At 49.8% G+C, this 12,017-nt stretch overlaps 1 protein-coding gene across 1 annotated transcript in view; it reads left to right on the top strand.

Annotated features, from left to right (window-relative positions):
* The window catches only part of LOC102964203 (pepsin B-like), a 28,948-nt gene that overhangs the window by 81 nt on the left and 16,850 nt on the right, over positions 1-12,017 (top strand). Inside the window, exons 2-4 of the mRNA XM_042998176.1 lie at positions 5,959-6,083; positions 7,356-7,464; positions 9,287-9,403. Of these exons, the coding sequence (XP_042854110.1) occupies positions 6,038-6,083; positions 7,356-7,464; positions 9,287-9,403 (272 nt within the window). The 5' untranslated portion in view covers positions 5,959-6,037. The remainder of the gene's footprint in view (positions 1-5,958; positions 6,084-7,355; positions 7,465-9,286; positions 9,404-12,017) is intronic.

The raw sequence follows: 12,017 nt of genomic DNA, 5'->3' as shown, positions 1-12,017 counted from the left end.
AGTGCAGATTGGCAGGCAGACTGAGCTCTGTGCTGGGGACAACATTAGGAGCTAGTGCTTCCTGGAGGGAGTCGGGATGGAAAGGCACAAACCAAGTGGGAAATCTCAGTGATACGGAATCTGGGGGACAGGAGGTGGCAGGAGGGAGGCTCAGAATTAGAGAGAGGCATGCATCCACATCAGGGAGGTCTTAAAAGATAGCCAGCAAAGGCCCCAGGTGCCTGGCAAGACTGAGTCAGGACCCAGGCGCTGGGAAACAACTGTAGCGCCTACAGTTTACAGAACAGGAAGAAAAATGAATGCGGAGACCCATTAACAAGAATTAGGGGACCTGGGCTAGAAATTGGGAAACGAGTAAGAGCATGGTCCTTAGTGTTAGAAACCACACCAGGGGTAATGTAGCCAGTGGTACAAGTTGTTGCCCATCCTAATCCAGTGTTGCCCTCAGGAGGCTTAATTATTTCCTGATTCAGGTTACTGTTAGCCCAAGGAATGGAGGGTGGCATTGAGCAGGTAGGTGGGACTCCAGTGGCCTCAGTGACGGTACAGAGTAAGTCTGTTTGGTGATAAAACTCACATTTTCCGCACTGCACCTACCCAAGAGAGATAAGAGAGATGCATACATCTCCAAGAGAGAGACATACACTCGGGGGTGTGAACAATCTGTTCACTAGACTAGAAGCTCCCTGAGAGCAGAAACTGTCTTGATCACCATTGCATCTAGAGTGCCTAGCAGGGCCTGGCACATGCTCAACAAGTATTCATTGAGTACTTAAGGCGAGGCAAAGATAGATGAGTAAGTGGAGACAGTCTCTTTTAGGTGGGGTATTCCATCAGGCTTACCCAGAGTTTTACTGAAATATTCCTTGCCTACACATCCTATAACATCTACTGTTTTTATTCCATGATATCCAAGCAGTCTTCTTTTTTTTTAAATTTTTTTTTAAAGTTTATTCACTTTTGAGAAAGAGAGAGACAGAGCATAAGCAGGGGAGGGGCAGGGAGAGAGAGAGAGAGAATCCAAAGCAGGGTCCAGGCTCCAAGCTGTCAGCACAGAGCCCCAGGTGGGACTCAAACTCACGAACCGTGAGATCATGACCCGAGCTGAAGTCGGACGCCTAACCGACTGAGCCACCCACATGCCCCCAAGCAATCTTCTGATTAAAAAATTTATCTTCCTGGTTTCTTCATACTGGAAGTGAAACTAATTTAACCACTAGTCATTGTATTTTGCCGTGTCATTTATTATATTGACATCTGGTTAGTACCTCGGTGAAGTGTGGATGAGGTGAGCAGTGTCAGTCTCTGAGAAGATGAGCATCCGATTTCTGGTCCTCCATGATTGAGATTCAGATCAGGAAATATGGGACCTACTCATGATTTGAGATCCTCCGTAGCAGAAAAAGAAAACTGGCGGATCATAAAAGCATCTGGCTACAGATCTATTTTTGTTTATCCTTCATATTGTTGTTGTTGTATTTTTAAAATATTGGCTTTCAGGTATCCAGAATTGTATTCCTTATATTCCTTAGGTTCATAACACGTTCTCAGCATTGGCTCGTGTACTGGCTCAAACACCGTTGACCCACAGGAAAATTCAGATTTTTGTCTTCTCTTGAGAAACTAAGGGATCTTCCAACACTGGGTCTATTTCACTACATGGCAGCCGTGAGTGGTTACTCAGAACAGCTGCCTCTGTTCATACCCATCTCTAGTGTCTCCTGACCAAGAGGCTTCATGTTAGTTGGTGTATGTCACTCGGCTCGGACTGCTATCCTTCTAATAAAGTGGAGAGTGAGCTATTTTATTGAGCCCGCTTCACCCATTTACATTACCTGCCTGGCGAGTCTCGAATGGGAGTTTGAGAACCCCGCTCTGCTGGGCAACTGTTCTGGCATCCTTAGTAACAGCTACCGTTCGCTGAGCCCTTATTATGAGCAAAGCCCTGAACTAACAATGTTTTGTACGTCATCTCGTTGACTCCTATAAAACCGTATGAGCTGTTTTACGAGTGCGGAAGCCGAAGCTCAAAGAGCTAAGCAACACGGAGGTTCAAACCTTACCGTGCCTAGGTCTAAGGCTGGGACTTTTAAACTTTATATTCCACCCCTTCCCCAACTAATAATCCGGTAACAATGAAATGACTGCCTCCATATAGTGTATACTCCTCATACTCAGTCCCTGTGGCGCGAATCCCAGGAACTGGGCTGAGAGCTGCCCTGCCCTCGCCATGGCCCGTGGTGGACACCCACCGTGTGCCAGGGTCAGACCCAGCTGCTGCTTTGTTGGTTTTGAGGGAGGACGGGAGGCTGCTGGCATCGCTGTGGCTCTGATGGAGGACGGGAGGCGCTGGGGTCACTGTGACGCGGCAGCAGCCCATTCATCACCGCCCCTGGTTTTGTGTGTGTGTAGCCAGGCTATGTCAGCACTGTCCCGGGGCTGTGCCCGGGGAAGTTCCTATAAAGGCACTCGAGCCCTAGCCTTGTAGCTCTCAGACCTTTGAGATGGGGAGGCTGTTGCTGTGGGTTGGTGAGTGTGGCAGTTCCCAGGCCCTGAAAGGTCACTCAGTCCAGCAGACGGCAATGTTCAAGGCCTTTTGAGCGCCTGAGAAGCAGCCTAGGACTCGAGATGGGGGAGGGGGGCAGCTTAGGTGGAGGTGGGATGGGACATGGGGAAGGCACAGAGGAGCCCAGGCAGGAGTCATCTGAGCAGTGGTTCTCAAATCCAGCTGCCCATTAAATATCTTTATGCCCAGTTCCACCTTGGACCAGTGAAATCTGAATCTCCAGGGGAGGAGCCAGAGTATCACTTTTTATACTTGCAGCCAAGGTGACAACCACTGGCCTACGGCTTTCGCTGACTTCTAAGTCATCGCTGTCCCTGTGCCGAGCCTGTGTGTATCCACATGGTGTTGGTTGGGGTTAAATAGGAGCTTTGATAGATTTGGCTCCACTGGTTCAACTTAGAGAAGAGGAAACAGGTGAAGGGAGGCTGTCTCCATTTGTGCATCTGTGTCTGGCTCTGGGGCACGGGTGGTGGGTGCCCGGGAGGACTGGAGGGTGGCCGGGGCAGGTCACTTGGGGCATGCATGTGAATCACAGCGTGATTCCACCCTTTGTTTCCTGCAGGGCTGGTTCTTGTGCTGAGGCACCACAATGGTAAGGAGAGTGTGTCCTCCTCTCTGGAGCCAGGGAGCTCCCCCAGCTGAGGAGCGCTCTGTGTTGTGTCTCCCGCAGCCCCTCCCTGCCCGGGTCCCTGTGTCAGGGACCATCCATCCACTGCAGTTGAGCAGAAGATTTTCAGTCACCTGCCACTTGTCACTCTGCGTTGGCAGGGTCCAGACTTGAGGATCCATCCTATCAGGATTTTATAAGGCGTTCTTTCCCCCCTGGGGCCTCAGCGGTTGGGGTGAAGGGGGAATCAGACCTCAGTCTAGCTTTGGGGTGTGTTTGTATGTGGGGGTTACGGTGGCCTGGCCTCTCGGGCTGTGTTCACACCACTCTGTGGAAGCTGAGCTCCACCCTCTCCCTGGGTCTCTGCCAACTAACTCACGTTCTCCCTTGCCAGGCGCCGCCCACAAACTGGTGTGTTATTTTGCCGGCTGGGCGCAGAGTCGACCTGGCCCTGCCTCGATCTTGCCCCGTGACCTGGACCCCTTCCTCTGTACCCACCTGATATTTGCCTTCGCCTCAATGAACAACAATCGCATCGTTGCTAAGGATTTCCGGGATGAGAAAATTATCTACCCAGAGTTCAACAAGCTCAAGGAGAAGTGTGTTCCGATGGCCTGTGGGGATCGGATTTTCAGATTTTACAAACAGAAGAAAATTAAGCCTATTTCTCTTGTGACTTATCAACTTTCTTCTGATTCTTCGGGTCCTAGCCTCCTCTCACAGGGGGCTTGGGATCATCTCTGCCTGAGAATTCCCTGAGGAATAACACCCTGAGCTCATTCTTGCCTCCTTGCCTTTGTTGCCTCTGCCTGGTAACCCTCAGCTCACCCTTCAAGCCAGAGGGAAGGAGTTCATGTACTGATGCTATTAAAATGCTTCGGGGAGGGGGGTGGGGCGCGTGGGTGGCTCAGTCAGTTAAGCGTCTGATTTCAGCTCCGGTCATGATCTCATGGTTTGTGAGTTTGAGCCCCACATCAGGCTCCACACTCACCGCGTGCAGCCTGCTTGGGACTCTCTCTCTCTCTCTCTCTCTCTCTCTCTCTCTCTCTCTCCCTCTCTGTCTCTGCCCTTCCCCAACTTGAGCTTTCTCTCTCTCTCTCAAAATAAATAATAAACTTTAAAAAAATTTTAAAAATGCAAAAAAAAAAAATGCTTCAAGGAGGGTCCGCATATCACAGATGCTTCACAAATGCTAGTGTCTTTATTACCATTTGTCACCTGCACCCCACCCCCCCAGGACAGCGAGGTCCCTGAGGGAAGGAGCAGTGTCTCCTGTATATTTGCGTACCAGTGGTTAGGTGAGTGCCTTGAGCAGAAGTGGTGCTCAGTAAGTGCTTGTATTCCTGTCCCCAGCTCTCTTGGGTTCTCTCCCTGTCCAAGGAGAGGTCTGTCACTGCGCTAATAGTTATAGATGGCCAGGGTATAAATCCCACATCACTCGATCACAAGCTCCCTGTGAGCAGGGAGCTTGTCTGTCTTGTTCTCTGTTGTACCACAGTCAAGCACCTAAGGCAATCAACGGCACATAGTAATTACTCAATAAATATTTGTTGACTAAGAAAACAGTGAAGAGAAACATCTTGAGACTACTTCTTCTTTTCCTTCGCACGAGAGCATCATGAGATGTGGAGGAGTTTGGTGGACTTTGGACAGCCTGGGAGGTCGGGTTGTGATGATGCATGGGTTGAATGTTCTCCCCTCTTTTCCTTTCTTTTCTTCCCTGTTCTCTGCTCTGCACTTCTCTGCCCCTCCCTCCACCTGACTTCCCCTTTCACTCGCCTCCCCCCCTAACTTTCCGCTGTTCCCCAGGGGCCCACTGGAGTGGGGACCCAGCTTACCTCCCTCTATCCCGCATCACAGGAACAGGAAGCTGAAAACACTGCTGTCCATTGGTGGGTGGAACTTTGGCACAACCAGGTGACACTTTGGGGCCCCTCCCTGCTGCTTGAATTCCCCATCCCTGGGTATTTGGCCCCCAGGGCTGGGAGGGGCTTTTAAGAAGGGTTGAGAGTTTCAAAGACCTGCCTTTCTTTCTTCCAACCCCTGTCTGCGGGCCAGCTGCCAGGTGCAAACCAAGGGGCTTTGTGGGGGTTGTGGTTCTGAGACAAGCCTTCCTTGCCTCACCCCGGGGTCTCCTGCAGGTTCACCACCATGCTTTCCACATCGGCCAACCGGGAAAGGTTTATTGATTCAGTTATATCCCTCCTGAGGACGCATAACTTTGATGGTCTGGACCTCTTCTTCTTGTACCCTGGAGTAAGAGGCAGTCCCATGAGGGACCGATGGACTTTTCTCCTCTTAATTGAAGTAAGGCCAAGTCTGGCAGCTCCAGAATCCAGAAATGATTCTACTTTTATCATATCTGGGCTCGGGGTGTAGGAGGAGCAGAAGGCCAGGTGGGGGGGCAGGGGCAGGAGAGCGGTAGCAGAATGTTTTTTTACTGCCATCCTAGAAGGGTCTGGCAAAAAGAGCAGGAGTCCTTGTAGTGGCTCTTTTTCACTGTCACACCCAGGTCCTGCTCCAGCACTGCAGCCCAAGTGATGCCTCCTCGGTGCAGCTTCCTGGCCTCCCACAGGCAGCCTGTGGGAGCCCGGCCAGCCCTCTATTAAGTCACTTACCATGTTGGCTCAAGGCCGCCTCTGTCACGAGCCTGGGGCAGGGGCTGTGTCTGACTCACCTCTGTGTCCCTAGAGCCTGGCTCAAGGGGCTCTGTAAATAAAGGTATCCTGGATGATTCTTTCTCTGACTGCTCTGTCTGGATCTGTGCATCTGCCTTTTTTGGCAGGAGCTCCTGTTTGCCTTCCAGAAGGAGGCGCAGCTTACCAGGCGTCCCAAGCTGCTGCTCTCTGCCGCTGTCTCTGGGGATGAACAAATCATCAAAACAGCTTATGAAGTGCTCCTTCTGGGAAGGTGAGTGGGTGCTGCCTGGGGGGCAGGAGAGAAGGAGGCACGTCACGCTCAGAACCCTGGTGTGGCACAAACACTCTGCCTGTGAGCTCTCCATGTGCAAGTGCTATTTGGGGGGGCCGGCAGAGGAACATAGGTGGGGACAGGAATCAGCCCCACATACCCTGGGCTTTCTTTAGGAGACCAGACGGAGCTGTAGGACCAGTGGCCACAGTCACATCATCTCGGGCAGAGCCTTCTGCAAAGCTCTTTGCTGAGTCTCGAAGGAGAGAATACCAGGGGCCTGGCCTCTGCCGTCCCAGAGTACAGCTGTAGACATACACTGTGGGGCACACGGCGGGCATCAGAGAGCCAGATGAGTTAGCAGCCACTGACACAAAAACAGAAATAGGCATGCCCAACCAGGCCTAGTTTTCAGAGCGCGGGTCTCTGTAAAAAAGTTACAAAGCTAAACAAAGAACCGCTCATAACTCACTCTCTCTGGACACGCCAATTCTGGGCTAATTTTCTTGAACCTCAAGAATCGAGTGTTGACAGAGGAGCCGCTGAGGCTAACAGAGACCAAAATAGAGGATGGCGTGGTTCGGTGTGTGATTACACCAGGGAGCCTGGTTTCAGTGTGGGGACAAAAGGGAGGGACCCCATGGGACATAGAGTTTGTCAGCATTGGTCTCAACGGCCGGGCAGGCCAGCTGGGTGACTTGAGGCCAGTTAGTTAACCTCGGAGTCTCAACGGCTTCAGCTCTAAAATGGAGAGAGTGATGGTACTGAGGCCAGCGGCCAGATCAAAATTAAATGCTGGCATTTTTGTGCACTGGTGCACTGCTGACCTGGTAAGTACTTGGTTACACTTGGTCATCCTGAGAGTGTCCCGGAAGAGATGGTTTCACTGGTGTCTTGAACGGCAGAAGCATGGAAGCTGTGTAGCTGCTGTGGGGAGTACCGCCTTCCTCATGACAGCATGACTGAGGTCATGACAAGTGACCTTGGTTGGCACTCGTGTCAGGCGTGAATGTGTTTTTTGGTCCGACTCCCGTCTACTTCCATGGAAACTCTCAGGATGGCCTTGGTCTTCATGCACGGCTGTCCCTAGCCAGCATTTTGCTGTGGTGACACATCTCGAGTGGCTGGCACAGATGGGCAGGCACCCCAGGCCGAAACGGGGGAGAAGCTGGAGTGGCCAGTACACAACCAGTCAGCTGGTTAGTCCTCTGGCGACCTGACTTGAAAATCTGCTTAGCCCAACCTTCGTATCTCCTCCTTCTGCCCTTGCAGGCTCCTGGATTTCATCAGCGTCTTGTCTTATGACTTTCATGGAAGCTGGGAAAAGTTCACAGGACACAATAGTCCCCTGTTCTCTCTGCCTGGAGACCCCAAATCTTCGGTAAGGAAAGATCTCGAGGGGCCCCGACACCTGCCCCTGAGCCCAGGCCATTGGCCGTCAGTAACAAGGAGGGGTTTGTGTTCTTCCCACCTGCAGGCACATGCCATGAAATACTGGCGGAATCTGGGGGCACCCCCAGAGAAGCTCCTCATGGGGCTCCCCACCTATGGACGGACGTTTAACCTCCTCAAGGCCTCTAATAATGGGCTACAGGCTGAAGCTAAGGGTGTTGCGCTTTCAGGAAAGTACACCAAGCAAGATGGCTTCTTGGCTTATTATGAGGTGACAGGAATAGAGACCTCTGTCTATTAGTCAGGTCTCCATCCTCTGTTGGGGCAAGAGCAAAGACAACAGGGCAAAGGCCAGGGTGATGGCAGGAGGAAAAAGAGGTAGTTTACTAGCGCAAGAGAAATCCACTATATAAAGAGAATCTTAACTGTTATACAAGTCAATCCTGACTTACTATCTGGCCTAAATAAAAACTATTAGTACCTGAAATAGATATAATTTCAAACATTTGCAAAAGTAAAAGAATAGTATCACCTCCTCCCCTCCTCTGCCACTACCACCTACCCCTCACCAGCTTCAATCTGAAACCGCTCTTGGCCCATCTTGTTTCATGCCCGCTCCTTGACTCCCTCCCTCCCGCTACGAGATTATGTTGAAGCAGTTCCAAGACCTCCTCTACTACAGATTCTTTCCTCTTACCCCGATTCCACTCCCTGAATCCCTATCTCAACATAGCTTGCTACTGAGTGGAGGAAAGAGACTTGGACCCAAGGGAATATAAAACATAAGAGAGGACAATAAGAGGCACAGGGTGTGTGGCTTAGGGATCTGGAAAGGTCTCATGGAGCAGGTAGCTTTAGAGCAGGGCTTTGGAGCACAGGAATGATCCTGATGGGCAGGAATGACAGGAGGGAAGGGCCCCGCAGGCCAAGGATGACGGGTACGGAGGCACATGGTGTGCATGGGTGCCTTAGGTAGGAGTGGAGGCACAGTGCTCTGCGCTGACTGGGTAGAAATGTTTTCCTGCTAATCCAGTGAAGCGTGGTTATGAGTGATGGCATAGTTGAAATAATGGTCTTGAAAGACATTATAGACTGAAGACATGTTTGATAGACAGAACCTTTAAAGAACAGAAAGGAAGGAAGGAAGAAAAGAAAGAAAGAAAGAAAGAAAGAAAGAAAGAAAGAAAGAAAGAAAGAAAAAGAAAGAAAGAAAGAAAAGCCTCAGACATTGGCTTCTGCAACCAGCTTGAATACTTCTGCTTCTTTGTGGCGTATGGTTTCTAGCACAATGCGGGCACCTAGCCAAACTCACATGCTTGACTGATTGTAACAACCCAGTTCTCCTTACTTGTGAGAAACCTGAAATTTATTAGAGATTCGCAAGCTAGTTTGATGGCCTCCAAGACTGGGCCCCTTTATGCTGATTTCTAAAGAAGACAGGAGAGGTTTGTTTATGGGAACTCTCTGAAAAAGATACAGGTTTGGTCAAGGGTCAGATAGGTTACCATTCGTAGTTTGATATTGGCATTATTTAGCAAACCCTGATTTGATTTTTAAGGATGTCAGCCACTCCTTGTTTCTCTCTTTCTTTCCATCACGGACATTAGAGAAAGGAACATATTTTAATACGAATTTGCTCAGAAAAGAGAGGAGGTCCTTTGTGAGTGGCTTTCCCCTCCCTCTTTGGTTTGCCTCTTCTTATTCCCTGGCAAGGGATTCTTGGATTCTTTGTCACTGGGAAAAGAGCAGTTTGCCTGCTGGTGCTTCTCTCCATGGACTTCCCGGAACTAACCTGGTGATCCTCCTGGCAGATTTGCTCTTTCGTCCAGAAAGCGACGAAGCGCTGGATTGACTATCAGCAAGTCCCATACGCCTACAAGGGGAATGTGTGGGTTGGCTATGATGATGTCCTCAGCTTCAGTCACAAGGTAAGACATTGGTCCTTTCTTGCTCCAGCATATAGTTTCCCTCTGGCTTCCACGAAGCTCTTATCTGTACGATGTGTGTGTGTGTGTGTTTACTGGGTGGAGGTGAAAAGGTGAGATTTACTAGATCAGGTGAGTTTCAGGCATACCTGACCTAACTGGGGTTTCCTAAATCCATCTATCCAATCCTCTTCTTCCTCCTTTTTTTTTTTTTTTTAACTTTTATTCAGTTTTGAGAGACAGAGAGAGACAGAGCGTGAACAGGGGAGGGACAGAGAGAAAGGGAGACACAAAATCTAAAGCAGGCTCCAGGCTCTGAGTTGTGAGCACAGAGCCCTATGTGGGGCACGAACTCATCAACGGTGAGATCATGACCTGAGCCAAAGTTGGACACTTAACCAACTGAGCCACCCAGGCGCCCCTTAAATTTTTATTTTTAAGAGAGAGATAGAGAGCAAGTGGGGGCACGACAGAGAGAGAGGGAGACAGAATCCCAAGCAGGCTCTGCATTGTCAGCACAGAGCCCCATGTGGGGCTCAAACTCATAAACCAAGAGATCATGACCTGAGCCGAAATCAAGAGTCAGATGCTTAACTGACTGAGCCACCCAGGCGCCCCCTGCCCCAACCCTCTTCTTTGGAAGAAAAGGAGTCGTGGTTTTGAGGGGAGAAATGACTTCTCTCAGTTTATGCAGATTTTTGGCAACAGTTTCTTCTTTTCTGCTTGGGCCAGATAACTTCACAACAGCTAAATACCAATATGAGGTAGAACTTCCTAAGCGCTCCATGAATATCACTGAGATGTGTGTCAGGAGTAGGGAAATCAAGGAGGGCTTCTTCAGGGAGGTGAGCGGCAGGAGATGATGACATTGGGTCAGAGGGTGCTGAAAGCTCATTCAAAGTAGGTTCAAAGAAAAATTTGGGTGGGGCAGAGAAGTTTTGTAAAGCGTAAGAGAAGGCAGTAAAGTGCAGGTCAGTTTATAGAGGGACTTGAACGCTGGCAAAGACGTTTGGACCTCTTCTTGCAGGCATTTTAAGGCAAAATCAGGTTTCCGTGCAGGTACATGACCTGCAAGTTTGAAACCTTTAGAGCCTAACGGTGAGCACCTCCTCTCCCCATGCAAGCAATGTTAAATGAAGTCGAGTCTGGCAGGTTTTTTTTTTATAGTGAATTAAAACAGAAATGACATGCTTTGGTAATTTCTGAACCTGCCTCTGCTTTGGAATCACCTGAGACTTGATAAATGTAGAAAGATGTGGCTCCACCCCTGAATATTCAGCAGGTCTTAGAAAGAATCTGGGAACTGTTTTTACTATGTTTCCATGTGATCCTGCTGTAACCGGTTTGGCATTTTGGAAGCTCTGAGAGAGACTGGGAAGTGTGCCGGTGACATACTGAGGGTTGGACCAGGTGGTCGGAAGTGGAGGTAGGGTCTGAATGAGAAATTGTCAGCACTTGGCAACTGCCTGGATATCGGGTCTCATTAGAGAGAAGTCACAGTCTACTCTACTACAGGTGATGCAGAAGCGACAGGTGTTGGCTGTTCTTTGGGGGAAGTTTGGGGTAGAAAGCACAAGGAGATAGGGCAGCATTCGTGAAGACCCACCATGTACCTCCTCTGTGCACAGCACTGGGGGAGGCCCGCCGTGCAGAGAGAGGTGCAGAGTATGGCTTTCAGCCTCCAGGATCTTACTCCAGTTTGGGAACAGAGGACACACACAGAAAAATCCAGTGACTCAGTGGAATTACCCAGTTGGATGGAATTCAATATATGATCCACAGGACATGGGGGAGGGCAATGACCTGTGTGTCTGGGGAAGCCTGAGACCAGCAGGGATGGTGTTCTCGCATTGAGGGGCAGTTACTGTGCCTTGCAGAACTAGAGGGGAACAGAGCCCCGTGTGAGGGTGATTAAGGGATTTCATCACGGAACCCCAGAGCTGGAAGAAACCTCAGAGATCATCATCGGGAGATAATTATCCCTGGATTTCTCAGCGTTTCTGTGCTGTCTGGGCATTCTGAGCAAAAGAAACAGAGCAGCTATAATAAAAATAGAAAGCTGCCTTCCCCTCTTCCCCCAGAGCCTTTGCTGACTTTCAGAGATTGTAGAAGTCCCCTCCCCAGAGGGGACTTGTCTACATCCCATTGAAGCTCTCAAACCATCCAGAGGGGAGAAGGGTCCGATTTGCCAGCTGTCTCACATAAGTTCAAGGCTCATAGTTTCAGGATCCCTCTCCTGTGCCGCAGACCTCACTGCACGTACAGGTGTATATCTGGCCTTCGCCATGTCATTCTTTGGGCAGTTAGGCCATGGGGGGCAAAGTCAAAGTGCTGTTGTGATTGGTCTTTTGCCATGAGTAATAATGGTCTGTCCTCTGATCCAGAGGTCATGTGTGCGCACACGTAAACTGGCAGGCTAATTTGTTGGTTTGTAAGCAGAGTAAAATCTCAGAATCTTGACAATTTCAGCTTATCTATAATTGGGTTCCTCCTTCTTCTTATTTTACATTTGGGGAAAGTAAATCTCAGAAAGGAGCCCATTGATTTGGCCAAGTCATGTAGTTATTTGGATGTGATGGAGTCTGTCTTTCCCATCAGCCATGACAGAGAATACTAG

This window comes from Panthera tigris, chromosome C1, assembly GCF_018350195.1.
Source record: "Panthera tigris isolate Pti1 chromosome C1, P.tigris_Pti1_mat1.1, whole genome shotgun sequence".
NCBI classification, from domain to species: Eukaryota; Metazoa; Chordata; class Mammalia; order Carnivora; family Felidae; genus Panthera; species Panthera tigris.
This window is presented reverse-complemented; position numbering and strand designations above follow the sequence as displayed.